Source organism: Serinus canaria, chromosome 9 (genome assembly GCF_022539315.1).
Source record: "Serinus canaria isolate serCan28SL12 chromosome 9, serCan2020, whole genome shotgun sequence".
Taxonomy (NCBI): Eukaryota; Metazoa; Chordata; class Aves; order Passeriformes; family Fringillidae; genus Serinus; species Serinus canaria.
This window is the reverse complement of record NC_066323.1, coordinates 720,101-743,576: the sequence shown is the minus strand read 5'-3', so window position 1 is coordinate 743,576 and position 23,476 is coordinate 720,101. Positions and strand designations below refer to the sequence as shown.

General features: G+C 47.0%; 2 protein-coding genes across 2 annotated transcripts in view; one reads left to right on the top strand and one right to left on the bottom strand.

Annotated features, from left to right (window-relative positions):
* Window positions 1-719: 719 nt before the first annotated feature.
* DHX36 (DEAH-box helicase 36) lies at window positions 720-16,546 on the top strand. Its single transcript, XM_009088980.3, has 25 exons — window positions 720-967; window positions 1,125-1,246; window positions 2,156-2,357; window positions 3,019-3,057; window positions 4,191-4,361; window positions 4,825-4,904; window positions 5,770-5,844; window positions 5,969-6,135; window positions 6,697-6,778; window positions 7,232-7,372; window positions 7,863-7,965; window positions 8,275-8,362; window positions 9,226-9,281; window positions 9,388-9,452; window positions 9,932-10,075; window positions 10,562-10,679; window positions 11,306-11,404; window positions 11,973-12,146; window positions 12,432-12,518; window positions 13,170-13,253; window positions 13,353-13,452; window positions 13,538-13,628; window positions 14,034-14,154; window positions 14,739-14,891; window positions 15,498-16,546. Exons 1-25 carry the CDS (start codon window positions 752-754, stop codon window positions 15,681-15,683), a joined length of 2,964 nt encoding a protein of 987 aa, XP_009087228.2. The 5' UTR covers window positions 720-751; the 3' UTR covers window positions 15,684-16,546.
* Window positions 16,547-16,684: 138 nt separating this feature from the next.
* The window catches only part of ARHGEF26 (Rho guanine nucleotide exchange factor 26), a 29,269-nt gene continuing 22,477 nt past the window's right edge, over window positions 16,685-23,476 (bottom strand). Inside the window, exons 12-15 of the mRNA XM_050977912.1 lie at window positions 22,440-22,655; window positions 21,115-21,182; window positions 20,821-20,925; window positions 16,685-20,059 (exon numbers count right to left, since the gene is read on the bottom strand). Of these exons, the coding sequence (XP_050833869.1) occupies window positions 19,917-20,059; window positions 20,821-20,925; window positions 21,115-21,182; window positions 22,440-22,655 (532 nt within the window). The 3' untranslated portion in view covers window positions 16,685-19,916. The remainder of the gene's footprint in view (window positions 20,060-20,820; window positions 20,926-21,114; window positions 21,183-22,439; window positions 22,656-23,476) is intronic.

Sequence of the window (23,476 nt, the reverse complement as noted above, 5' to 3'; positions counted from 1 at the left end):
AATCTTAAACCCCAGCTTTGGTGTCTGTTGGCACTGGGTGGCGTGTCTGCAGGAACCTGTGGAAACGAGGGAGCAGCGCCACAGGTGGGAGGTTACAGCAGTTTTGATTCACTTGCAGTCCTTTTCAGTGTCTAAATCGACATAATACTAGAAATGTTTTTCTAACACCTGGACATCACTTAAAGCTCATTGGCTGCTCTTTGTTTCACGGATTAAGTCTCTCTTCTTGTTGATTAGGCCTGAAAGTATACGAAGATCAAACATTAAGAAAACTATACAAATTCCCCATTCTACTACACACCGGCCGGTCGGGGCGGGCCAAGGAGAGGACTCGAACCCGGGTCCAGCGGGTGGGTCAGCTCGGGCCGGGACTCGAACCGGGGCCCGCCGGTTGGGTCAGGTCGGGCCGGGACTCGAACCCGGATCCAGCGGGTGGGTTAGCTCGGGCCGGGACTCGAACCCGGGTCCAGCGGGTGGGTCAGCTCGGGCCGGGACTCGAACCCCGGTCCAGCGGGTGGGTTAGCTCGGGCCGGGACTCGAACCGGGGCCCGGCGGTTGGGTCCGGTCGGGCCGGGATTCGAACCGGGGCCCGGCGGGTGGGTCAGCTCGGGCCGGGACTCGAACCCGGGTCCCGTGCGCCGCGGGGCAGCGGGAGGGCGGGCGGAAGCGCGGTGGCGGATGAGGCGGGCGGTGCCGGCGGATGAGGCGGGGCCGCGCCGGGCCGGGCTGAGCCGCGCCGGCACCCGCGGCCATGAGCTACGAGCAGCGCCGTGACTGGGGCCGCGGTCGCGGCCGGGGCCGGGGCCGTGGCGGCGATGGCGGCGCCGCCGCCGCTGCCGCCGCCTCCTCCGCGGCGGGCGGGCCCGGCGGGCGGGGACGGCACCCCGGCCACCTGAAGGGCCGCGAGATCGGGCTGTGGTACGCCCGCAGGCAGGGCCAGAAGAGCCGGGATGCCGACCGGCAGCAGGTGAGGGACGCGGGGACGGGTTGTGGGGCGGGCTGTGCCTCTGCCTGTGGGCAGAACCAGAGGTGCGTGGTCGTGCCCGAGCCCCGGTCACAGCTCCGGGCCTTGGGAGGGCCGGTGCTCGGCTCCGCGCTGATGGAGGCTGTGCTTTCTGCCCTAGAGAGCTGTGGTGCGCATGGACGAGCGCAGGGAAGAGCAAATCGTGCAGCTGCTGAATTCTGTCCAGACTAAAAATGACAAAGAGCAAGAAGCCATGTCCTGGTGGTCTGGGGATGAAGAAGGGTAAAGAGATATAATTACCAGTTCTTTTTATTTATTTTGAATTGCACAAACTGTCCATAAGCTGGCAGGAAGATGTGTCAGAAGTGATTGACCTTTTTTGCGTGTACTGGTTCAACTGGTTCAAGTATCTTCCAGTTTCTCCACATGTATTGTCACACTGAAATGGTTGTAGTCATTGCTGTAAAACTCTTTCATTATTGATGAGTTTGGGGCGTTTAAATTTCTACTTAAACTCATAAAACTTCTAACTCATCTCAAGGCTTATTACCGTGGATACGTGGGACTTTTCAGCTCTCTTGGCCTCTGGAATTACTCTTCCAGAGGTGGCTGTTGGCTTCTGTTTTCAGTTATTGTGCAGGCTTGGAACATTTTCGCAGGGTCTGTTCTGGAGTCATTAAGGAGTTGCAGGAATAGCTGGAACAGGCTGGTGTGCTGAATGAGGGGATTGGGGCTCCATTTGCCTGAGGGATGCAGTTATGGGGCAGTGGATCACACAGTAATTCTCTGATGATGTTTTGTTGCTTTGGGGCTTTGTCTGATACCGAAGAACGTGTTCTTTCTTAGATCCTGATGTCAGGTTTTTGGTGGTTGGTAGTTTGAGACGTTATTTGGTTTAATGATTTTCACTGTAGTGACAGATCCAGAGCAGCTGGGGCTGCCCCTGGATCCCTGGCAGTGCCCAGGGCCAGGCTGGACACTGGGGCTGGAGCAGCCTGGGACAGTGGGAGGTGTCCCTGCCATGGCAGGGGTGGCACTGGGTGGGCTCTGAGGTCCTTCCAACCCACACCATTCCATGGTTCTCTGTTCCCATGGACTGTCGGTTCATTAGCTGCTGGATGTAATTACCTGCACTCTGCATGTGGCCGGGCACAGCTGGGGGAGTCTGAAGTGCTTGTTCTGTGATTCCAGCCCTGCTCCAGAACAGCCTGCCAAAGTGAAACCAGATGCTGAGAAAGCTCCTGTAAGACAGACCCCAGCCTGGGAAAAAACATCCCTGGATTTGGATGTGGAATTTCTCTGTGAAAAAACCGAGCAGGATGCTGATTTAGATGAGCAACTTAAAGAAGACTTAATGAAGAAGAGATCTGATCCCAGATATATTGAAATGCAGGTACTTTTCCCTGTGTTAAGTTGAAAACTTTGCATGGGATTTTTTTTTTAATAAAGCTAACCTCAAAATGTAGTATCTTGTAATTTACTAGGAAGTTGTCATGACGTTACTTTTGCTAAAAATTATCTTTAGAATTAATAAAATTCATACCTATTGATGGAACAGTGATTAAAATGGGAAGTTACAAATTTCAGAAACAGCTAGAATCTGAAGTTTGAAGCTGACATATTGTTTTATTGGGTGGGTTTCTCTTTTTATGGATGGTGTCCCTGCAGTTATGTCTGAAACTGAAAGCACAACACTGGGCTCTGAAGGAATGGCCTCTTGAAAACAGAGGTTTTGTTTTGAACAGCCACGTACAGAAAACTGTCTTCCCTGAGCACCAGTTCTCTCTTCCATACCTGGCCCTGCTCTTGCCCCTGATTAATGTACTGAACTGTTGGGCTGAAATAATTTACCTAAATTGAACAAAACTGAAACAACACAGGGAATTAAAGATATTTCCCACAGGCCTGTGTTTATACAAGTGTTGCTGAGCAGTTTGTCATTATTTTGCAGTTTAGCCCAAACTAAAGGGTGAAATCTAATCGAGGTGAAATCTATTCTTTTGCTTCAGTGCTGAAAAGGTGTTTAAAGAGAAACATTTTTTCTTTTTCCCCAGAGGTTCCGTGAGAAGCTCCCCTCATACGGGATGAGAGAGGTGAGTGTGCATTGAGAGAGAAAGAGAGAGACTCTGTGGTGCAGTGCTCCAAAACAGGGGAGAGCACTTGTGCCTGTGCCTGGCAGCAATCCTTCGTGGCCTTCAGGAGGGGGAGAGGCCTCCCAGGTTCCCACCCTGGGGCTGGTTCCTTTCCAGACAGTAGCTGGGGCTCACTGCTGGTGATGTGGGGCTCAGTACAGCATTCTCATGGGAGTGTAACTGGGAATATCATGGGAATACATGGCTGTTACATACATTTAATAATAGGTCTTCTTTTTCTGCCAGTTAAACTTCTAGAAGGTTCCTGGTTACTCAGATTGTTGTGCTTTCTTCTGTGTATAAAGTTGTGCCCTTTGTTGAACAATTAGCCAGTTTAGAATTGAATATAATGCCAATTAACCCTTTTTAGCTTTAACCAGACTTACTGGCTGCACTGCTGGCCCTCAGTGCCATTAGTTTCCCAGTCACAGGATAAGGTCAGTGACAGTAGGGGCTGTTATTAATTGATGGTAATTCTTAGGCTGATATCCCCTGTTTGCAGTAGAAATTGAGTATTCTGATATGTTTGCTTTTGCAGGCTCAGTGGGTGATTAGTGAGCTCCTTCCTACAGTCCCTCTATTTGCCATAATGTCCTTGCTGTTAGCGTTTGTTTCTTAAAATAGTCATACTCCCCTTAACAGTCCTTGGGGTGGGGAGGACGAGGCTGGGAAACTGTTCCAGTTGGTGCAAGAAATGTTAAAATATTGTGCTGAAAACCTTTATTTTGTGCAGGCTTGGAGTCCAACAGGGCAGACTCTTGTGTTCAGCCTTCAAAGATCTACAGGAGCCAAGCAGGAAAGTTAAAAATGAGTTTCAGGCTTTCATTTTAGTTCTTCCACGTTGCTTTCATACAGGATCTGAAGTATTTAAAGCTAGTGTTGAGGTTGGGCGTGCTTTAAACCCTACGCATGGGAAGAAATGGCTTCTGTGAGATTTAACTTTAACTTCTTTGGTAGTATTACAGGAAGCAGCCAAGCATTTCTTCAGCTGTTGATACTTTGCTCAGAGTTCATCCCACAGGAGCAGAGAGTTCTCAAAATCCTCTGCAGTGTGTTTGCAGCAGCAGCAATGGTTGTGTCTCTGTGTGGGCCAGGAGCTGGTGAGGCTGATCAACAGCAACCGCGTGACGGTGATCAGCGGCGAGACGGGCTGCGGCAAGACCACGCAGGTGACCCAGTTCATCCTGGACGACCACATCGAGAGGGGCCTGGGCTCCACCTGCAGGATCGTGTGCACACAGCCCCGCAGGATCAGCGCCATCTCCGTGAGTGCCCTGCCCAGTCTGCTGCAAAGAGCACTGCTGGCAACCTGCACTAACTGGCTGGGTGTCCGTGGAGCTCTGGCACTGCAGCCTCCTTCTTCCCTGACTGTAGTCATGGGTTATATCTGTGGTTTTAATGGATTTGGGCAGTGCAAATGCCCATTAAGATAAAAACTAATGTTGTGTCAGGCCCTCTAGAGGTGTGTTAATGAGCAGGAAAGAATCTGGCTTTCAAATGCTCAGTAGTTACTCTCCTTGGTAGTTCAGTGTCAGGTGGCCGAGCTCTGAAAGGGGAACCTGCTGCTAATGCCCTGTGTTCCTCCAGAGTCTTGTCCCTGGGTTGCTGCTCTCAAGGGAGGAGAAAATGTGCTCTTCAGGGCATTTCTTTATTTACAAACCTCTCAGTACCAGGTGTTCTGGTGAGCAGCTCAGTCACAGATCAGCCTGATTTTCTTTGTCCCCTCAGGTGGCTGAGAGAGTGGCTGCTGAGAGGGCAGAGGGCTGTGGCAATGGCAGGAGCACGGGGTACCAGATCCGCCTGCAGAGGTGAGCAGCTCCGTGGTGAGGGCCTCTTGTTATCCAAAGGGGACAATTTGAAAAGTTCTAAAAAGAAAGAACTCTTTTCCTGCTGGTATTTTCCCCTGAAGGAATCCTGCAGGGAAGGAATGAGACTTTTGAATTTTAGGAAAAGGTTTAAGTGCATTTACTGTGTTTTATGCCCCATGTGACAGTGACTATTCTAAGTTAGGCTTTGTCTAATAAGTCCTGTTTTCAGCTCTTGTAAAAGGTTCTGCTGTGGGCAGAAATAAAACTGATGTCCCCAATCAATGAATTTCAAGGAAAAGTGAAAATACTAAAGGAGAGAATGCTCCAAACCATATTTCTGTGGAAAGCTGTGCATTTGCTACACATGTTTATGGACTAATTCTCTGGGACCATGTAATAGGTGCAGTGACAGAAGCTTGCAGAGCAAAAGCTTTTGCATTTGTAGTTGGCTATAATTAAAATATCAGAAGTGGTACCAGCACATAAAGGAACCCTTTTGTTGAAGCAAAGCTGCTGGTGAGAGAGGAGAGCTGAGCCCTCCCAGCATTTTAATTGGGGTTCATAGAATCTCTCTGCTATTACTCTTTGCTCCCAGTGCTGTGCATGTGAGTGCCCTCTGTGCTGAGCCTGGAGAGCAGCAGGAGATGGCAAAGGGTGCCTGGCAAGTCAGGGCCTCTCCCTGCTCCATTCCCAGCCACAAAAGTGATGCAACAGTGGCCTAATTCCTTGTGCTGTGAGGGAGGGAGGCAGTGAGGCACAATCTGCATCATGTCTGCAATGGCACCTGCAGCTGGGGTTTAAGGCTTTAAAAGCATTTTGTTAAATACAGAGGAAAACTGAGGAGTTCTTATTGTGTCTCTTTCAGTCGCTTGCCAAGGAAACAAGGTTCAATTTTGTACTGTACCACAGGAATTGTCCTGCAGTGGCTCCAGTCAGATAAGTAAGAGCTCCTGTTTAATGAGACCCTGAGTGCAATTATGGAATGAGTCCTGAGCTGTTCCAAACAGTCATGGCTCTGCTTTTTCTTTTTTCTAAAAGCAAAAGTTTAACTTCTTCTATTTCAGGCACTTGTCCAGCATCAGTCATGTAGTTCTTGATGAAATCCATGAAAGAAATCTTCAATCAGATGTTTTAATGAGCATTATCAAAGATCTTCTGAATGTTCGGCTGGATCTGAAAGTCATACTGATGAGTGCTACTTTAAATGCAGAGAAGTTTTCCGAGTACTTTGGTAGGTGAAATGCTTCCTAGAAATGTTCTTCTTAAGTAATTGAGGCTTCTGCAGTGTAGTGCAGTTCTTGAATTATAGAATTGATTTGTGTCAAAAGAGGAAATTACTTCAGTTTTACAAATACCTGCCAGCTGCTGGAGGTGCAGTTTCTCTCAGTTTTATCTCATTGTGAACTGATATTGCTTCTGGTTTTGCTTTTCAGACACATTATGGAAACAGAATCCACAGAGTGTTTTCCTAGTAAATATTTACCATGTTTTAGCATTCTTGCTGTGAGGGGGCAAGCAGATTGAACTTTAAGTTGTTCAGTCTCACAGCTTTTTCCAGTAGCTGGATATATCCAGTTGAATATCCTGGTGTGCGGAACACTGCCTGCTGCCTGTCCTTTTTTATTCAGCAGCCTTGTTTGGGGGTGAATTGGACATCTTTCCTGACAATTGGAAATGTCCTGTAGACATGGCAGCTGTATTGCAGAACTAGTGAGGAATGTTTATTGTTTCTGCTCTTTCAGTGCAGTATTTTGTCAGTAGTTTTAAAACTGAGTTCTGCCTCCCTCCACAGACCATTGCCCAATGATTCACATCCCTGGGTTCACTTTCCCAGTGGTGGAATATCTGCTGGAAGATGTCATTGAGAAGTTGAGGCAAGTGTTTTTTCTGAACATCATTTCAGAGAGTATTGGGGGAGTCTTAGCTTAGTGTATGTATGCTCAAAGATTAACTTGGCATAAAGAAGAGTTGCCTGTATTTTTCAACAGGAAACCTCCTAAGGGGTCCCTGTACAGCAATTACAGGTGGCACACAGTTACCTGGGAATATTGGCTTGAGGGGGAGGACAGTTTCTCTGTTGCTGTGGTGAATTTTCAGGTCACTAAATCAAGCTAGTCTTTCTTGCTGTTCACTTTTTTTCCCTACATGTTCTCATACTTACTAGGGTTGGTCGTGCTTTTGTAAGATTTCTGTCAGAAGAGAAACTGAAGATTTTTACATGTGATTTAGCTAAAGCACAGCATATTGTCCATGGTTTGGAAAACTGTGCAGCTGCTCTAAATTCCCTTAGTTTGAAATGGAATTGTGTTTGCTCCTGCTGTGTAAAGGTACACCCCGGAGAAGACGGACCGCCGGCTGCACTGGAGGAGGGGCTTCATGCAGGGCCACATGAGCAGGCCAGAGAAGGAGGAGAAGGAGGAGATCTACAGGCAGCAGTGGCCAGGCTACCTAAGGCAGCTGCAGGGCAGGTTGGGCCCAAGTTTCTCTTCTGCTCTTGGTTTTCAGGCAGCTCTGAAGTGTCAGCCATAAATGAGTGCTGTATGGTGTTGCTGGGCTTTAGTAACAGTGGGGTAGTGGCTGCTGTGGAAAATGGTGATGGAATTGTCTGTACAGTTGGCTGGCAACTAGTGAAATGCTTTAGAGACAGCAAGATTTAGCTCCCTTTGCCTCTGAGTTGTTCAAGTTAAATTTCAGTTCATTAGCTAAGTACAAATTGTCAGTCCCTGGCTCATCAATGAGAAGGAGAGGTCGTGCAAGTGCTTCAAAAAAGTTCAGTCCTGACATGGTAATTCTACAGCTGTTCTGAACTGACAATAATCACACTGAACTAAATGTGGAGAGCACTTTGGAAGTGCAGGAATTGCTCAAAGAACTGAGCTGATTGCAGGTGGGTTCATGGCTCACTCAGCCAGGCAGCAGGAGCCCTGGCTTTGCATGTCTGTGCTTTCCCTCCTGCAGGTATTCAGCAAGTACAATCAGTGCCCTGGAAATGATGGATGATGACAAGGTGGACCTGGACCTTGTAGCAGCACTGATCAGACACATTGTGCTGGAAGAGGAGGTACAGTGGGACTGAGCTGGGGGCAGTGCCAGAGCTGCAATGGCTTTGGCTGGTCACACAGAGAGAAGAGAAATTTTTGTTTGCTCTTCTGAGTAATTGAACAGTTTTGAATTATTGTTATGTTCAGATAGATACATGGAGGTAGCTCTTTTATAGAAAAAAATACCCTTGATAGACTGTACCAGGCTGGGTCAGTGAGGTTTCACATCTCACATGCCCACCATATGTCAGTGTGCAAGGAGCTAGCTCTCTGTGCAGTGTGTGATGTGTTCTGACCTCTCTTCCCTTCACTGCCTCTTTTCCCCATAGGATGGTGCAATTCTGGTGTTTCTGCCAGGCTGGGATAACATCAGCACTTTGCATGAGCTCTTGATGTCTCAAGTCATGTTTAAGTCAGGTAAAACCCAAACTCTCTCTGGGACTTCTGGCAGTGGCATTGGGGGCAGACTCCTTTTGCATGGGGTTGCTGCAGTTGGGCTGGATTAATTTTTTCTCTTGTCTCCTCTCCAAAGTGTTCAGCAGTTTTTGTGTGTCTGCTATCCTTTCCTCTGCTAACAGCAACTCATTTTTCTCAATGTGGGGGTGACAATCTGAAAAACAACCTGCCCTGCATCATCTTCCTCTTGTCCTTTCCTGCAGCTGGGAGAACTCCCATCTGAAACTAAACTCCACTCTGTGTCTGCTTCCTCTGTGCTTCATCCTTGAGCAGCTTCCCCTGCTTTGCTGATAGTTCCCTTAAATCCCCTTGATTTGAGAATTTCTTACAACTCTCAAGTACTCTGTGCCTGTCTGACACACTTTAACTTGTCCTTTTGCATCTCTCACATTTCCATCTCACCTGTCTTAGCTGGGCTCTTGGCTGTTCAGATGGTGACTTGCAGTGTGGTTGTGTACATTCCATAGATACAGAACTCCAGTTCATTGAAAGATTGAGTGTCAGTTTGTGTATTAAACTTGACCCATTATTTAATATTCAGAATTTAAAAAGGAAGTCTCAATTACTATACATAACTTATTACCATATGTTACTTAATGTATTGTCTTAACTCATCATGTTATAGCATCATAAAAAAGGCCTTTATACCTTTTTCCTTTAGAATTTGCTGTTATGATACAAATACCTGTGATGTCAGAGCAAGAAGCAGTAGCCTGACTTGCAGCCTATTTTCTCTGTTCTGCGTAGTTGATTTAATAGCTTTTCCTGTAAAATTGGAAGTTTCTGTGCTTACACCGTATCTTTTACTGATTTTTAACTTTCAGATAGGTTTATTATCATCCCTTTGCATTCACTGATGCCTACTGTTAACCAGACTCAGGTATGCTTCTCTTTTATTGCAATATTTCACAACTTAAAAAAAAAAAAAAGAATGAAGCAGATGTTTGGTTTTGGCAAAGACATAAATGGGCCCTGGATAATTACAGGTGTTCAAGAAGACCCCGCCAGGAGTGAGGAAAATTGTGATTGCAACCAACATTGCAGAAACCAGGTAAGTGCCTGGCTGTCCAGAGCCAGGGAAGCTCTGTGTTTAACAAGAGAAGTGGAAGTGATAATTTAAAGTATAGACCAGTTTGGGGTTCCCAAAAATACATTTGTGTTTGTGCTATTAATTTGGAAATATTTATAGACTAAACAGAGTTTTCCTACAATTGTTTTAAACAATTCAACCAACTATGTTGTTTTGAACAGTTAAACTACAGGAATACTAAACAATTCCTTGAATGATTTGTACAGGATAATTTGAGCTGCCTGTCCTCTGTTCAGATTCCAAGTGGGGATTTCTGCCAGACCAAGGAGAATAAATCAGCTCTTTCTTGAACTGTTCAGTAACATAGTTCTTAATGAAATTCCAAAGACAGATTTTTTTAATTGCTGACTTTGGGAGGGAATAAAGAGAGGCCAGACCCTATCCTAGCTCACACTTGCAAAGATGAAAAGTTGCCTTTTTTTCCTCTTTTCTTTCAACAGCATCACAATTGATGACGTCGTGTTCGTTATAGATGGGGGGAAGATAAAGGAGACTCACTTTGACACGCAGAACAACATCAGCACCATGGCAGCAGAGTGGGTCAGCAAAGCCAATGCCAAGCAGAGGAAGGGTCGAGCAGGAAGGTGGGAGCAGGGGGTGCTTAGGGAAGTTTGGGGATGTTGAGTTTCCAGCAGTGCTGAAGGTTCTTTATTATTTGCACGTGCTGGCGCTGCTGGCTCCTGTTCCTGGGCAGGGAATAATTCCCTTGCCTTCCTAGGAAGCTGAATTGACTTGTGCTGTGTTTAACTCCAGAGTTTCCCTCCTATAGAAGAATGTCCTGCATTTTGTTGTAATTTTTGTCACAACCCTCACACCTGATTTATGAGGCTGATACAGTAAAGTGGAAATGGTGTAAAAATGATTTCTGTGTTCTCTATGCCTCTTTCCTGCTGGTGGGTCTTCAGTAGACTGAAGTGGCTTTTACAATTGAATACACTTCAGTTCTAATTCCTTGTGGAGTTTTGGGAAGCTCTTTGTAAGAAACAGAACCATAATGTCACAGTTTCATCGGTAAAAAGCCCCCAGCAAATGACCAAACCCATAAGAACAGTTTCTTTAAATCATTGCAGGGTTCAGCCAGGCCATTGTTACCATCTGTACAACGGGCTGCGTGCCAGCCTGCTGGATGATTATCAGTTACCAGAGATCCTGAGGACACCCTTGGAAGAACTCTGCTTACAAATCAAGGTAAAGGCAGGAATCTTATAATATATTTACTATCTACTTTTCCATTGGGATAAGTGGTTGAGAGAATAAGTTAATGCAACTGTGAGCCTAGGGTTGTTCAGCCAAAATTCTGTTACACCAGAAATGCTGTGCATTTAGCCAATAATTGCAGCAACTTTTGTAAATGCACATTTGTGTCTGGGTGCATCAAACCCAGGGGAAACAGAATGGTCTGGTATCAATAAAGGGTGATGTCCACTAACAAAAGTATGGGCTGTGCTGTCCCCCAAATATCACATATCATTCAATCAGAGAAGCTTCAGTGAGAATGTCAGTGAGCCAATTTATATGATCTCTTAAAAGAATTTTACTACAAAGTAGTTTTAGAACTGGTGTGACTTTCCTTTTTGGCAGTTTGCATAGAATTCCTCATGAAAGCAGAAGGATTGCCATGTGTATGTGAACTGAATGAAGAATAGATTCTTCTGCTGCAAGTTCCCCCACTAGTACATTTTTTTGTCCTTAGTTCTTAACCAAAGAAATTCTAACTGGGGCTGTGAATTACTCACACTATTTCAATGAGTGTGGTTGCTGCTAACCAGTTTTAGACAACCATCTTTCTCCAGCTGCTGTGATTTTTCTTTCAGATCCTGAGGCTTGGTGGAATTGCCTATTTTCTGAGCAAGCTGATGGACCCCCCGTCTCGTGATGCTGTGATGTTGGCCATAAATCACCTCATGGAGCTGGTAAAGCCTTGCTTTGTCTGTTCAGAGCCATGGTACTGTGGGTGTCACCAGGCAGGTGGGACTGCACAGCTCTGGCCACTGCAGCCCCTTACCCTTTGTGCAGGGCCTTGATGGACCCTCACTGCACAGAGGGGACATTCCACACAATCCATGAGGCTTAGGGGCCCTGCAGAGTGCTTCTGAGGGGCTTTGTAAATGACTCCAAACAGACACATGACCCTGCACTTCAGCTCCCTGCAGGTGTTGATGGGACTCCCTCCTCTGTAGCCCTGCTGCCTCCCTGCCTTCTGTTGCAGGTGGGTCAGTGAGGAGTTGGAGACAGATAAGGCACGTGGGAGAAGCTCCTTGTGTCATTGTTCCCTTGGCTGCTGAGGAAGGAGAGGGTCATGGCACGTTTGTTCTGCTGACTCCTTGCTCTGGTGATATTTGTACAAATGAGTTGTAGCCATAGGTAGAAAATCTAGTTTGGATGTCAGTGGGTGATACCTGTGTACTGGTGGCTTCCTAAGGAAATCCTCCCCATTTCTCATGGTGTGTTGTTCTTTCCTTTCTGCCCTTGTCCTGGCAGAATGCTCTGGACAGGCAGGAGGAGCTGACTCCCCTGGGTGTGCACCTGGCACGGCTGCCTGTGGAGCCACACATTGGGAAGATGATCCTGTTTGGAGCCTTGTTCTGCTGCCTGGACCCCGTGCTGACCATTGCAGCCAGCCTCAGCTTCAAGGACCCTTTTGTCATCCCTCTGGTAAAGTCTCACAGACAACAACTACCTGTGGGAATTTAAGAATCTCAGGAGGATGCTGGGGCTCAGTGAGGTGTTATAGCTTAAGAGCACTTTCATTAATGTCATGGTAATTACATTTTTACTAGTGAGATTGCCTTTGCATAGTATGAATTACCATTTTTCCTGTGTGCTATTTGAAAAAACTATAATTTTCATGTATTACATGCAAAGTACTGCTGTTCAGATGTACCTGAATTTGGAGAACTGTCATGTCAGTCTAGGTATTATGTAGGTTCTAATTTTTAGGGCAAAGAGAAAATCGCAGATGCAAGAAGAAAGGAGCTGTCAAAGAACTCAAAAAGCGACCATCTGACTGTGGTGAATGCCTTCACTGTAAGCATGTTTTCATGTGGTTTTTTTCTTCTAGAATTTTAATTTGAGTAATATTATTGACCCTAAGGAAAAAGCTGATCTGCTTATGCTCTGTAGGCTTTCTTGTTTGGCTTCTACAGAAACATAAAACCAAACTGACTTTCACCCTTCTAGTGTTGCATACTCTTGTTTCCAGGCTCAGTAGCCTGATTTCTGGTGGACAAGTCTGAAAAAGAAAGCATAGTGTTATAGTTACCTTGTTGAAGTTGTGCACTCTTGTCCTTCTGGCCTCTACAAGAGGCTGGAGCCAACTTCAGAGGTGTTGGGCATTGTGCTGTACTGTGTTGTGGTGAGGAGAGGAGGAAATAAAGGGCCTGGAAAATGCAGTTACTGCCCAGAACTTAAACTTTGTTAAATCCAGCAAAGGGTGGGTGCCCTGGCAAGCACACCCAGCTATCCCTGCCCACCAGGGAAACAGGAAGGTTGTGATTCAGCACATTGTGAAGTTGTGCTTTTCTGCACTGTGGAGTGTGCACATATACAGAGAGATCAAAGGAGTTACTTTCTCCCTGGTAGGGAACATGTGACTGTTTGTGGACCTCCAGTTTTGGCTGCCCTTAAGTTTGAAGTGTTCCCTTACAAACACCTTACAACTCTGGTTTTCATTCCTAGGGCTGGGAAGAGGCTCGGAGTTGTGGTTTCAGGAATGAGAAGGACTATTGCTGGGAATATTTCCTGTCCTCAAACACCATGCAGGTAACAGCATCCTGCCAGGGTCAAACAGGCTCCTGTGGGTGGGGAAGAGGAGGAGCCTTTGGCTCAGCATCATTCTGTGCAATTTGTGTTGTCTCCTAGATGCTGCATAACATGAAAGGGCAGTTTGCTGAGCATCTCCTTGCAGCTGGATTTGTGAATAGTAGAAACCCCAAGGATCCCAAATCCAACACCAACTCAGGTACCCCTGGAGGGAAAGGGAGAATTTATCCCAGCTGAAATCTCAGCTTGCAGAAGTGCCTCACTTGCTTTGCTGTCTCCTGCAGGTAATGAGAAGCTGCTCAAAGCAGTCATCTGTGCTGGCCTCTATCCCAAAGTGGCAAAGATCCGGCCCAGCTTCAGCAAAAAGAGAAAAATGTGAGGGTTTGCTTGAAAGTTGGTTTGTAGTCAAGGTGTTTTCTACATGGCATAATTTGGCAAGGGGAAGCAGTGGCTTGAGTGCATGAATGAATCTCACTTCAGAGTTTGAGTCATGGTTGTGCATAATTTCCTCTGAGAAGGGTGGGATTGTTGATTTCTTAGCATCTGGATTCCTGCTAACACCTGAAATAACTTGTGTGACCTTCTCATGCCATGCATAATGTCCCAACATCTCAGTAGCACTGCTCTAAAGGGGTTCTACAGCAGCAGGTCAAACACTCACTGCCACTTCTGGTTATTTGGGAAAAGAGACCCCAGGGATCCTGGTCTGTTGATTTATCACTTTTATTTATCACTTTTATTATAAGACTTTTTTTTGTTGGTTTTTTTTTTTCTTTGAAGGGTGAAAGTGTGCACCAAGACAGATGGATCAGTTAATATCCATCCCAAATCAGTGAACGTGGAGGAGACAGAGTTCCATTATAACTGGCTGGTGTACCATTTGAAGATGAGGACCAGCAGTGTGAGTCAGAGCTGTGCTTGTGGGGTTCATTTGTTTCATTATCCTCTCCTGAATGAGGCTGGGTCAGGGTTCAGAGGGGACGTGAACAGCCTTGTTCTGGGGCCAGCCTGTCCTGGGCCATTCCTTGTACACACCATCAGATTATTTCCTTTGTGATACTGGGGTATTGTGCCACAAATAATGAACTTCTGTGGTTTAGTTCTTGGGGTTTTTTTTGAGGATTTGGGGTTTTTTCAAGTCTGGCAGTAACAGGTGTAAATTCTTTTAGTTTTTTGGTTTTTTTTTTCTTCATTTCAATACAGTCTTAACACTTCTCAATATGCTGATGTTTTTTCCTCTCATTGTTATGGAGCATCTGGTTTGATTTCACCCTGTGTGAAAGACTGAAAGACTTGGGACCATTTTTGCCCTTGTGCAATCTGATTTCATGTAACTTTTTTTGAACTGAGTTGCTTCGTGCATTTCTTCAGAATTTGTGAGTAACTGAGTAAGGATCTTGTGGAAATCTGTAGGAGTCTCATTAAGGATTACTGGTGGCACTGGAGATATTTTGAGGGTGATCAGACAATTCTGTTGTTGTGCAGATTTACCTGTATGATTGTACAGAGGTGTCTCCATACTGCCTCTTGTTCTTTGGAGGGGATATATCCATTCAGAAGGATAAGGACCAGGACACCATCGCTGTGGATGAGTGGATTGTTTTCCAGTCTCCAGAAAAAATAGCAAACTTGGTCAAGGTAACTGTTACAAAATAATCTACCTGGAAGGCTCAGTGTAATGCTGGTTCTGCTTAGGGATCTCTGGGTTTGATGTTCCTGTGGGCCTATTGATTATCACTCAGGGAGATGATGTTTGAAATGCACTCCCAGCAAGCAGTTCTTACACCACGTAAGCAAAAGAGATCAAATTATCTAATTTTGCACAGATGCTGTGGGATGACTTGGTCAGTACAGGAGATATCCACGCAGATATGGAGAGTGGGGCTCCTCAGTTAACAGGAAGGGCTTCCATAGAACTGTTTAATATTAGATCCCAGAAATCATACCTGATTCGGTTTAAAAATTTTTATTTTTTATTTTAAACCAGTCTTTTTAATCCTGAGGTAATTAGCTAAGTGCTGAGTGGGCTGTTAGAGGCATCACTTCCAGAGGTGGTTATCTCTCATCAGAGACTGGGTTTTGAGAGCCAGTGTTTGGTCCTGAAAACAGCAGTGTGGAAATGAACAGAGGGGAGGAGAGCAGGTGTAAAGGTCAGGAGAGCAGGGGGCCCGAGGCACTGGAAGCTCTCTGTGGATGCTGCGTGTAGCTCTAACTACCCCTCTCTTTCCTTTTTCCTTCTTCCAGAAATTGAGAAAAGAACTTGATGATCTTCTACAAGAGAAAATAGAAAGGCCCCAGCCCGTGGACTGGAATGATATCAAATGCAGGGACACAGCAGTGCTGACGGCCATCATAGACTTGATCACCACGCAGGAGAACGAGGGCGTCAGGAACTTCGCGCCGCGCTTCCAGGGCGAGCGCTACAGCTGACCCCAGCCTGCAGCCCAGCACCTTCTTTTTATAGCAGTCCTTTAGCTAGAGAACAACTCCTGTAGGGGAAGCTGGTGGATTCCTCATCCTGAGGAGCAGTTAGCCGGAGCTAGTTGGCAGTGTGTGTATGTGCATGTGTTCTGTGCTCGGTGTGGCTTCAGGGACAGAAGGGCAGCTCTTGGATGCTGTAAGGTTCTTGTCCTGCTCTAGCTGTTTTCTTTGGGTTTCCTACCCATCAGGTTACAGATATTTAAAACCCTGCTAAAATACTGCTTAGTAATACCTAAACTGTTTTGGTTTTTTTTTTTCTTTTAATGGGGTGTGGTGAGTAATTACACTTGCTGTGTTATTCCAGCTGTGCAGCAGTCTGCTCACCAGCACTTCCACAGAAGGTAATTACAGCTTAATTTAACTAAACTTGAAAACACTTGTTGAATTTGTACGGTGGGAGGAAATAATCTTCAGAAATTCTTCTCCTTTTCTGCATTTCATCCCGTTCACTTAACCTTCCTTTGTTTTCTGTCCCCATCCATCATCACTACTGACTGAAATTGCAGATTGCAGAAAGCATGGTTAGATGGAAGTCATGTTGGGTTATGTGTTAAGGTTTCATTGCATTTGAGGGCTTTTTTTTTGTTGTTGTTTTTGTTTTGTATTTTTTTAAGAAGTTCATGTATGGGTTATAGTATTCCATTAAGAGTCTTTTATTGCAAGTCTTATTTCACCTGTTCTCAATGTTTTGAATGTTCTGTTTTGAATGATCTCCAGCTATGGAAGATTATTTGAATAACAAAGTTTGTTAAGGATTTTGAGGTTTATCCTTGAGAAAAAAAAAAGCCTGAAAATACAACTTTTCTCCCTTCTTTGGTGCTTTGTTGGTTTTTTTTTTCTTTGCAAAAATGACCCTAATCATCAAGTTCAGGAGGATTTATGCTTTGTTCTGAGGAAAGCAGAGCAGCTCAAGTCGAAGGTAGTGGCTGGACTGTGCTTTCCACTGGGTTAACAAGGGATGGAGGGTGCCAAGCTCCTCATTGCCACTGCCAGCGGCACCAAAGACATCGTTTAACCTCCCTCCCCAGCACCACCTGACTGTTCCACCCCCAGGTGTTGTAACTGAGGAGGCCGAGGAGGAGAATCACCCTGCCCCAGGACGGGGGAGGCTGAGCAGGGGCAGAGAGGGCCGGGGGCCGGGCGCGTTCTGGGGGGGACGGCCACGTCAGGGTATTTTGGGATGTGGAAGAGGTGATAGTGATGGAAGGTTTGTAACCTGGTTTTTAAACAGCCAGCTCGAGACAAAGAGTGGTCAGGGTCATGTATTTAATGAAGTCTGCTTCTGTCTTAGTTTCCAGCACCTTCTAGAAGTCTGGGTTATGGAATGTAGCAATTCAGTGACGTAGTAAATTCTGCCTGACCTTCATGTTATCTCCAGTTTGCCTCAATGATGAAGTTTTGATACAGCCTTTGAAAATCATTTGCAGATCACAGCAGATAAAGCCTTAGAGTTCCTCAACCTTGGTGCCAGGATTTACTGTTTATTTCCAGCACTTGTGTTCTAGCCACTTGATTTGCCTCTGTGTGTTATTTTAGAAACAAAATACACCTGGGAAACCCAAGAACTTTTGTGAATATTTTGTTGATCCAGGATTTAAGGTATGTGCCTGTGAGTGTGATGCTGAGCAGATGGTGCATTCTGAGCGTGTGTAGGGTGACTAAAGTTGTGCTTTTTTTACCTTTTTATTTTCAGCAAATTAGCTTTGCATGGTGGAAACAAATGTTCTCTTTGCTGTGGAAGTCACGAACAACACTGCAGTACAGCATTTGTTAAAGGTCAGCAGATGTTGTTTGTTATGTTGCAGGGCTGGCATACAGCAGCAGCAGAGACAGCACCAAGAATGTTCTTAGGAGCTGTTCTTAGGTGTGCAGTGACTGCAGAGAGGCTGGGCCAGGTTCAGCTCAGGTGGGCACTGATTTCTGACCAGGTGCCCCTGTGGAGCCACCAGGCACACGAAGCACCTCAGCTCACTTGGAGACTTCATTTGGGCCACTGAGAGCCTTTTATTGGCAGCTTGCTTCCTGATCAGGGAGGTTATAGGAGGAAGGGGACACACATTCCATGCCCTGCAGAAATGAGAGCTGATGGTACAGTAACAAACATCTGTCACTGCTCAGCTTCTAATTAAAAAGGAGGTACTGGTGCCAAGCCCACCTCCAGTTAAAAAGGAGAGTGTGTCTGTGTGTGTTTGAAGTGCAGGGCTTGAGTTTTCAGACTATTTCCTTTGCAACAGCAGTGCTAGTAGAGAAGTCAGGGCTAAAAATGACTCTTTTTTTTTTTTTTTTTTTTTTTTTTTTGCTAATGAAAACAGTGTGCAGTGGCTGAGCTCCCAGCCAGGAACAGGAGGCTGGGGAGTTGGCATTTAAAGGTGAGTTTGGACTGGACACAAGGAAGCAGAGCTTCTCTGGGGGAATGCACAGAGCCTGGAACAGGCCTTGGAGAGGTGGTGATGCCCCAGGTCTGAGGGTGTTAAGAACACTCAGGAACAGGATTTAACACTGGGTCAGCCCTGAGGGGGTTGGACTGCACAGGGCTGCAGGTCCCCTCCAGCTGAACTGTGCCAAACTACACGAAGCAGAGGGAACTGAAGACTTTTCTCATCTCCCTCTTCATGGTGTCTCAGCAATGAGAGGCTGTCCCAGGCCACTGCTCCAAGTCCAACAGGTAAATGGCATCTATGACAGATGAGGTAGGACACAAGATTGTGCTATTTATATTTACAGAACATGAAAATCTAAAATGCTAATGTCTACTGAAGAGATTTCCTTTCTCTGACAAAAATGACATCATTATCACCTGGTGGCTTTATGGCATTTAAAACAAAATCAAGACTTTTTTTAGTAAGGATTTAAAAACACTTTATTGATTGTTGTCCTATAAAATCATAGAAGTCTTTTAATTCCTGAAGAATTGTGTCCAACAATAGGAAAAAATGAAAAATGTCTTTACAAAACATTACAGCATTTTTGGAAAAACTAGGTATGAAAAATATATACAGTGCATTAAAAAAATCTGAATAAAATTAATGCCTGGATTTATACATTCAGTTATGTGTTAAACATCCACACGTATACAGTAAAATTTGTTAAAACAGTAGCAGTGTTTTTACTATGTTAAATAAGTCTTTGTTCAATTTACAGTTTCATTACTATTTTATCAGTCCACTTATAAATTAATTTGCAGGGCTGTATAACCACTGTCACACTGTCCAGGTAAGTATTTTTGTACAAAATTACTGCCTTGCTAATGTAGTTTAAATTATTAGAGCTACACATCTTTACAAACACTCAATTCACTCACCCCTCAAATCAGCATCGTGCAGGATAAAAACCAGCAGAGGCTGGGGAAGGCAACAGGAAGAAAGCCTTGGTAGTACAAGTTTCTACACTGCTGAGGCAGCAGCTGGTCCTTGAAAGGGAGGGTTTTTCTCATCCACACTCACACCTCTCTCCAGCCACCTGCCCTGAACTCTGCTCAGCCACGAGTGCATGTGTTCCAGAGCAGGGAGTGCAGTTCACCTTCTCCCCATCACCTGAGTGCTGTTCTGAAGCACTAAGGCAAGTGCAGGACCTCAGTCGACAGCTGAGGAAACCAGAAACTGCCCCCACTGCCAGCAGTTACTGTGCAGTAAAATCCCTGTGCTAGGATGGAGCAGCAGCACCTGCTCTGCAGAGGCTGGTACCTTCTTCTGGCTTGCAGGAATCCTTTGCCCACAGCAGAACTTGGAGCAGTCTGAGCAGCCTCACGGAGGTGCAGCTGCAGAGTCCTCACGAGGTGGTGCCAGCTCTGCCTGTGCCAGGCCAGGGCCAGCCCTGCATCTGCCCTGGAGAGGTAGGTCAGCCTTTACAGAGGGCAGAGCTGGCACTCGAGTTCAGGGGCCATGGCTGCTGGCACGAGGGCAAGTGTCCCATGGCACAGGGTCTGGGGCTGCAGCTCCTCAGGAGCAGGACACCCAGACTGCTGAAAACAGCTTCAGATGCTCAAAACCAGATGGAGCAAGGGCAAAAGGAGGCAGGAGCTGCAAGAGTGCCCAGGACAATGCTGCAAGGTGCTGCTGCTGGGGCCAGGGCTCAGCTCGGAGCTCTCAGAGCAGGGATCCTGAGTCTCCAGCGTGCTGCTGCTGGGCTGTGGCTCTGTGTCCCCTGTCCCAGAGCAGCCCCCAGCTGGGCCTGAGGAGCAGGCTACACGTTGGTTTCCAGCCCCAGCAGGCGCCCCATGCGCTCCATGTTCTTGTCCAGGGTGGCCCTGCAGGTGATCTCCCTGGCACACTCCGAGGGGAACCAGCCCCTCTGGCCGTCCCGCAGCCGCTCCCCCTCGTACCAGCCTGCAGGAAGGGACAGCAGTGACACCTCTGCACTGACCCCACCCCACCCTGGGGGCACCGAGGTGCATTCTGCATTTGCCTTGACTGGGAATCAAGTGCCAGTTCAGGATAGCTTTGGCAGATGTTTCTGACCCAGCCAGACTAGGTAAAAAATAGCAGGTGCAAAGCATTGCACAATTTTGCTGTCTTTTTTGTCGTTCAAATATAGTTTGAAGTCATGCTACAGTACAGTGACAGAATCTCTGATTTCACAGGTAATTGAGCAACAGCAAGTTAGAATTTAGTCCCTCAAGTACTGACAGTGTCCTGCATCCCTGAGCCAGCACTTGGTGCTATCAGTGCAGTTGTGGGCAGGTCTGGGCAAGAACCACAGTGATCTTGGGATACTTGATCCTGTGTCAAACCTCAGCAACCACCCTGTGCCAGAGCTGCAGGAGGAAAGCCCAGGCAATGGCACGACAGACTGGGGCTGTTTCTCTTGGACAACCCTGGCACTCACTAGAATGTCTGAGCTGTGTAGTTTTAGACAAATTCAATTTCCTACTTGTGGACACCTCCCATGCCACAACTGGCCAGCAGCCACGTTCTACAGCTGGTTACATCTGCTGCTTCCTTTAGAAACCTGAACCCAAACGCTCACGTTTTCCTTGGAAGCTGAACTTTTACTCACTGCAGCCCTGTGCTAATAGGAAACAAGTTTTTGTAGCTGGATCCCCCTGCAGAGGTGACAAATGGTTACTGACAGCAAAATCCTCACTCACCGTCATTCACTTTTTGATAAACCAGAACGACATCAGCGACTTGCAGAGAGAGCTCATCGGCCTGCTTGGCTGTGTAGGTTCTGATGGTCTCCACCTGAGCCAGTGCTGGGGAAGGAGAGAGCCAGGCTCAGTTGAACCAGTCGCAGGGCAGGGGCTTCTATTACACCACACCACCATTGATTGAAAACATTTCCACTTTACACCTTCCCCCATGCCTCAGGGCAGCCCAGCCCAGCCCCACCGAGGGCAGGGGCTGCCCTGCAGAGCACTCAGAGCCCAGCAGCTGTGACTTACTGGTCCTGTCCGTGTGCTGCCCGTCGCTGTCCTGGCCCAGCGCCCTGATCCAGCGGGCTCTGTCGCTCCTGCAAAGCAGAACCCGTGTCTCAGCTCATGCCCTGGGTAGTGGTCAGCTCTGAGGCTGCCCCTACTTCTCCAGTGCCAGCATCTCTCCCTTCAGCACCTGTGCTAACCCCTGTGTATCACCAGCTCTGTGTATGCTCTGCCTTCCTCTCAGGGCATTAGAAAGTTCTCACCTAACACTGGTGCTTTTCTCCTTAGGACCCACATGCCACAGGAGGTGGTGAAACACAACCAAACTGGGCTGGAAATCTTTGGATCAGAGAAAACATTTCAGTTTTACCTGCACAAAACTATTCCCAAGGCATGCTCAACTCTCTGAACTGTCTGACCTTGAAAATTCTCTTCCCATCCTTATCAAAAGATAAGACTATAAGAATAGGTAACTTAAAATACAGGAATTTTTTTCAGACTCTTGCTCTGAGTGATGATCAGCTGTACTGCTATTTATACTGCAAAGAGCACAGAACAAATCAATAATAAGTCTGCAGAACAAAATGTCTTTTCATACAAAGCCCAGACAACTAAAAATGTCCTGCATTTTTTCCCCAATAAAATTGCATTTCCAAACAAGTCTGAATCATCTCCTGCTTTCATAAAGAGATCTTTAATAGAAAGCACTGATGATCTTCAGTTCCTTTCACAGTTATTCTAAACTCTGAAAGCCAACCTAAAACTATCGATTTTTCCGGGCAGGGACATGTCTGGAGCACTCCCTTTCATGTCCCTGTCCTGCCTCCAGCTTCCCCCAGAACAAATGAACTCTTTCAGTGCTGGGAGGCTGTGTGGAAGACGATGGCACGTGGACATCCCAGAGCAGGCACTGGCTGCTGCTGCTGCTGCTTAGGCAGGGCACTCCTCAGGGTGTGCAAGGAGCAGAGCTCCTCCTGCTCTAACCCTGCTCTGCTGCCACTGCTGCACCATCCAGCCATCAGCACTGTCCCAGCTCAGGGCCCAGAGCACTCTGGCTGTGCCTGGGGACGCTCCTGTGCCACACCCTGGTGCTGTGACACCCACCTGGCAGCAGTGACCCCTGGGTGAGGGACCCAGCACAGGGCTGGCCCTGCACAGGAACCTGCCCGAGGCACAGCTACACTCACCTCTGCAGGCAGGGCAATCCAGGCCTTACCCGGCAGTTTAAATTAATAAACCAGAATAAGTAACATAAATAAATAAATAAATATTCACTACTTTGGGCAGGGCAGGAGGAGCTGTCTGTGGAGACAACCAGGTGCAGAAATCCCTTTAGTGACTGTACTCACTGAGTCTCTGCTCCCAGGAGCATCTCCACCCTGTCCCCGGCGTGGTTGCTGAGCAGCACGAGCCTGAAGAGGTGGGATGCAGAGCTCCTGCCGGAGTGCAGCATCCCCGCCGGGCTCTTCCCGGGAGAGGAGCCGGGGCCGGGCTCCTCCCCGTCACAGGGCAGCACCAGCAGCTGCTCCCGCAGCGAGTACTCGGTCACGTTGTAACTCTCCTCACTGCAGGGCACGGCAAGGAACAGAACTCCAGTTAGGGCTGAGATCCCAACTCGGTTCCTCTGGAAGCCACCAGAGTCACAGACACAGCCGACAGTGTCCCTGTGATAGGGACAGTTCCTCCAGCAGCTCCCAGCTCCACTCGGGGGTAACCAGCTTCTGCCAGAGGTCTGGTGTGACACAAAGCCCCAGCTGAGCTCCCAGGGCACATTTTCACCGGTGCTCTGGGAAATAAACACTGACAGGGCTTTGGGCTCTTCCTGCAGAATGCCTTTGGGCACTCCCAAATGATGGACACACAACACGATTCTAATGGAACCAATCCTGCTCAGATGCCCTGAACCAGGGAAAGGGTTGACTGGGGCAAGTTTGGGGACTTTTGGAGGTGTATTTTTTTCTTAAGAAGTCAGTCCAGTATTTTAGTCTAAATAACTCCTTGGCCAAGGGAAGAACTGGCAATCCCAGCTGGGAGTGCTGCCATCACTACATGGGAACCTTGTGTCTGAAAAACAAATGTGTCTCTGCATTTCTGCAATGAATAATAAATGCATTTCTTATCAATTAATCAACTAGTCTGTACACATGCACAGTTAATCATAACAGAACCTCTTACTAATTAACAGCAGATAAACCTCTACAAATCCTTCCCACTCCTCACTTCCATGCCACGAACCCACTGGATCAGACTCGTGCTGAGGGAACCCAAACACAAGTAAAAGCAGTCAGTGCATTTCCCACGAGCCCTGGGTCAGTGCTGCACTGATTTCAGCTCATGCCCTGACCCACCCACAGCCAGGGCTGTGAGCAGGACTGGGCTGACCCTT

Excerpts from the sequence above, each read along its gene's own strand:
- DHX36 (XM_009088980.3), top strand. The coding sequence starts at position 752 with ATGAGCTACGAGCAGCGCCGTGACTGGGGCCGCGGTCGCGGCCGGGGC. Across the intron at positions 4,362-4,824 it reads GCAGGATCAGCGCCATCTCC|GTGGCTGAGAGAGTGGCTGC; the intron begins GTGAGTGCCCTG and ends TTGTCCCCTCAG. Across the intron at positions 10,076-10,561 it reads AGGAAGGGTCGAGCAGGAAG|GGTTCAGCCAGGCCATTGTT; the intron begins GTGGGAGCAGGG and ends AAATCATTGCAG.